Source organism: Prionailurus bengalensis, chromosome D1 (genome assembly GCF_016509475.1).
Source record: "Prionailurus bengalensis isolate Pbe53 chromosome D1, Fcat_Pben_1.1_paternal_pri, whole genome shotgun sequence".
Taxonomy (NCBI): Eukaryota; Metazoa; Chordata; class Mammalia; order Carnivora; family Felidae; genus Prionailurus; species Prionailurus bengalensis.
This window is the reverse complement of record NC_057346.1, coordinates 101,727,736-101,731,318: the sequence shown is the minus strand read 5'-3', so window position 1 is coordinate 101,731,318 and position 3,583 is coordinate 101,727,736. Positions and strand designations below refer to the sequence as shown.

Here is a 3,583-nt window from a genome sequence, read left to right as displayed (position 1 = left end):
GAGCCTGACGCGGGGCTCGAACTCACGGACCGCGAGATCGTGACCTGGCTGAAGTCGGACGCTTAACCGACTGCGCCACCCAGGCGCCCCCCTAAGGGCTGATTTTAAGTGAATCCAATGTACTCTGATATGACAGAATCCCTTTGCATTGCCATTTTGGTACTTCTTTTAAACAACTGGGAGAAATGGAATCGCCATAAAAAAGAAGTCTGTGGAATTATTTTTTTTTTTGTCATTTTAACGTTTATTTACTTTTGAGAGAGAGAGAGAGACAGAGGCATAAGTGGGGGAGGGGCAGAGAGAGGGAGACCCAGAATCTGAAGCAGGCTCCAGGCTCTGAGGTGTCAGCACAGAGCCTGATGCAGGGCTCAAACTCACAGACTGTGAGATCATGACCTGAGCTAAAGTCGGACACCTAACCAACTGAGCCACCCAGGACCCCCACCTGTGGAATTATTTTTTAAGGTAAATATTCAAATTGTAATGGTTATAGGCAAAAATGGCATACAAAATGCGTATAGGAACTTCTATTTGTTTATGTAAAATGGGAGGAGGCCTGTGTACAAGTATATGGATATATGTATACTTGATTTTTTTTTTAATTAGGGAGAAAGAGAGAGAGAGAGAAGAGAGGAGGAGAGGGCCTGAGGGAGAGAGAGAATCCTAAGCAGACTCCACACTCAACATGGAGGCCCGACACAGGGTTGACTCCCAGGAGCTGTGGTGAAATCAAGAGTGGGACTTTCAATGGACTAAGCCACCCTGGTGCCATGTATGCTTGTGTGCTTGGATTCTACGTCTCAAATGTTCATCTTGTCTGAGCTTGGGTGAGCTTTCAACTCCATTGGTCCTTTGTCGTCTCATCTGTAAAACAGGGCAGCTCCTCTAGAGTCGTAAAGAATAAGGAAGTCTCCGGCATTCTTTGCAATGGATTTTACTGAGTTAGTAGAGATTCAAAATAATAATTTGGGAGGGGCGCCTGGGTGGCTCAGTCGGTTAAGTGTCCAACTTTGGCTCAGGTCATGATCTCATGGCTGGTGAGTTAGAGCCCCGCGTCTCACTCTGCTCTGACAGCTGGGAGCCTGGACCCTGCTTTGGATTCTGTGTCTCTGTCTCTCTCTGCCCCTCCCTGCTCATGCTCTCTCTTTCTCTCTCAATAATAAACTTAAAAAAATACATTAAAATTAAAAAAAATAATAATTTGTGAATGTAAGGGATCCAAATTAAATAGTGACATAAACTTACTTTAAACTGGAGACACTTAGGATTCAATAGATGCACAAAGAGGCTTTTGCAGAACTTCTCTTATCTGATTTAAGGCAGGAATTTTGAGAGTGAGGCTGCCTATAACTGCTCTCTCCCCGGGGGGGGGGGGGGTTGTCTGACAAGAAAGAAGACTGAGGAGACCACTTGCCCCTTGGTAAACAATATCACAAAATTTATCTCTCATTTTTTCCCTCAAAAGCCATTTTATTCTTCCCATAGAAGCATTTCCTCTGCTAAATTAAGTATATAAACCCCACCTCTAATTACTGAGCAAGCCACTTTTTTGTGTGTGCATCTTATATACATACGAGGAAACTTTGTCTATTCACCTGATAGTCTGTCGCCTGTCAGTTTAGTTCACAGGTCCTCAAACAGTAAACCTAAGAGGACAGAGGAAATGTCTTCCTTATCAGACAGAATGTATTGCATATGTATATGTTCATATGTGCATAATACATAATACATATATAATATATGTCTGTGTGTTTCCAAAAGCCAATAATGAATATATACTTTGAAAACACCATTTTTTTTTCCTCCAACAAGTCTCACAGGTATTAAACAATGCACCTGCCTATAGAATCAATAAACATTCCTTAAATGTCACTTCTTAAAAATTCATAGTCAGAGAGCAAATATTTTTCTCACAATAATTCTTTTCATTGCTTCGTTGGCCTCTGTGTTTCTCACACTGTATATCAGGAAATTTAGGATTGGCAGCAAAAGGGTGTAAAACATGGACAGGATTTTGGCTCTATCTGGTGCGTAGCTGGAACTGCTTCCCAGATAAGTAAATATCACTGTTCCGTAGAAGAGAGTCACTACTGTTAGGTGAGATACACACGTGGAGAACGCTTTATATCTACTCCTTGTGGAGGGTGACTTCAGGACAGTGAGCAGGATTCCCACATAGGAACCAACCACCATCAGGAAGGTGGTCACCGATGTCATTCCAGAGAGGACGGTAAGTAAAATCTTGTTGTGTTGGGTGTCCGAACAGGACAGTTGGAAGAGCAGTGGGATGTCACAGAAGTAATGGTTGATGATGTTGGGCCCACAGAAAGACAGGCTGAGCAAGCCTCTCAGGTGGGTGAGTGAGCTGGCAGAACCTAGCAGGTAGCAAGCAGCCACCAAGTGGGTGCAGAACGTGGGGGTCATGAGGCCTTTGTAGTGAAGTGGGCGGCAAATGGCGACATAGCGGTCATAGGCCATGGCCGCCAGCAGGAAACATTCAGTGGTCAGGATCATGCTGACAAAGGAATACTGAAGGAGGCAACCGTGATAGGAGATGACTTTCTGTCCTGCTAGGTAATTCACCAACATTTTAGGAATAAAGACTGACGAATAGCAGAAATCCAAGAAAGCCAGCTGGCAAAGGAAAAAGTACTTGGGGGAATGGAGCTGGGCACTAGCCCAGATTATTGCTATAATCCAAACATTGCCCACCACGGTGACAAAATAAATGGAGAGAAACAGCACAAAAAGGACAGTATTCAGTTCAGGGTTATCGGTCAGCCCAAGGAGGATGAATTCAGTTACCACACTGACATTTCTGTTGGCCATCTGTGTGTCTCCCCAGTGGGGGCCCTGGAGGGAACAAGAGGGCAATGATAACAACCCGAATATATGCATTCCATCTACTAGTATCTTTAGAAAACTGAATGGTCTTAGTTAACAATCACAGTCCACGGGAAATTCAATTCTCACAACTGTGACAAGTCAGCCTGATAAGAGACTTGGGCTGAATCGAAGTCCCATCAGGGACTTTGATGTAAACTGGCATTATGCATCATAAGAACCCTGGAGAAATTAAGCCCCCTTGGAAAGCCTCATGGGAATGTTGGTTTAACAGAAAATTTAAGACATGGACCCTGGATAACAATATATTCCAGATTCTAGAACATAAGGCAAGGACCCCATATTGTAAGAAAAACATCCCTTAAAACAAACAAACAAACAAACAAAACAAAACAAAACAAAATAAAAAACCCCTCAATATTAACAGATCAATTTCTGAGACATCTAACAAAATTATTGTCTATGATGTCTTTTTAACTTAGACAAGCAATACATGACACATGTTTCACAATAATATGCATATACTATATATATATATGATTAAATTTATAGATGGTCCATAAAAATGGAAAATGAGAAATTAGGGATGTCTAGCATAGAGAATTTAAAAAAAATCAAACATTTTCTATCATAACATTACTTTTTGTTAAAACTCCCTTGTTGCAGGAAGTCATTCTTTGCTGTTCCAACAAATAACTTACCATTCTATTTTCTGATTTCCTAGAGTATTTATTATCCA

General features: G+C 41.8%; 1 protein-coding gene across 1 annotated transcript; it reads right to left on the bottom strand.

The window, feature by feature from the left end:
- Window positions 1–1,890: 1,890 nt before the first annotated feature.
- Window positions 1,891–2,938, bottom strand: LOC122484334 (olfactory receptor 1052-like). Its single transcript, XM_043582295.1, has one exon. The coding sequence runs from the start codon at window positions 2,896–2,898 to the stop codon at window positions 1,891–1,893; it is 1,008 nt and encodes a 335-aa protein (XP_043438230.1). The 5' UTR covers window positions 2,899–2,938.
- Window positions 2,939–3,583: the final 645 nt, after the last annotated feature.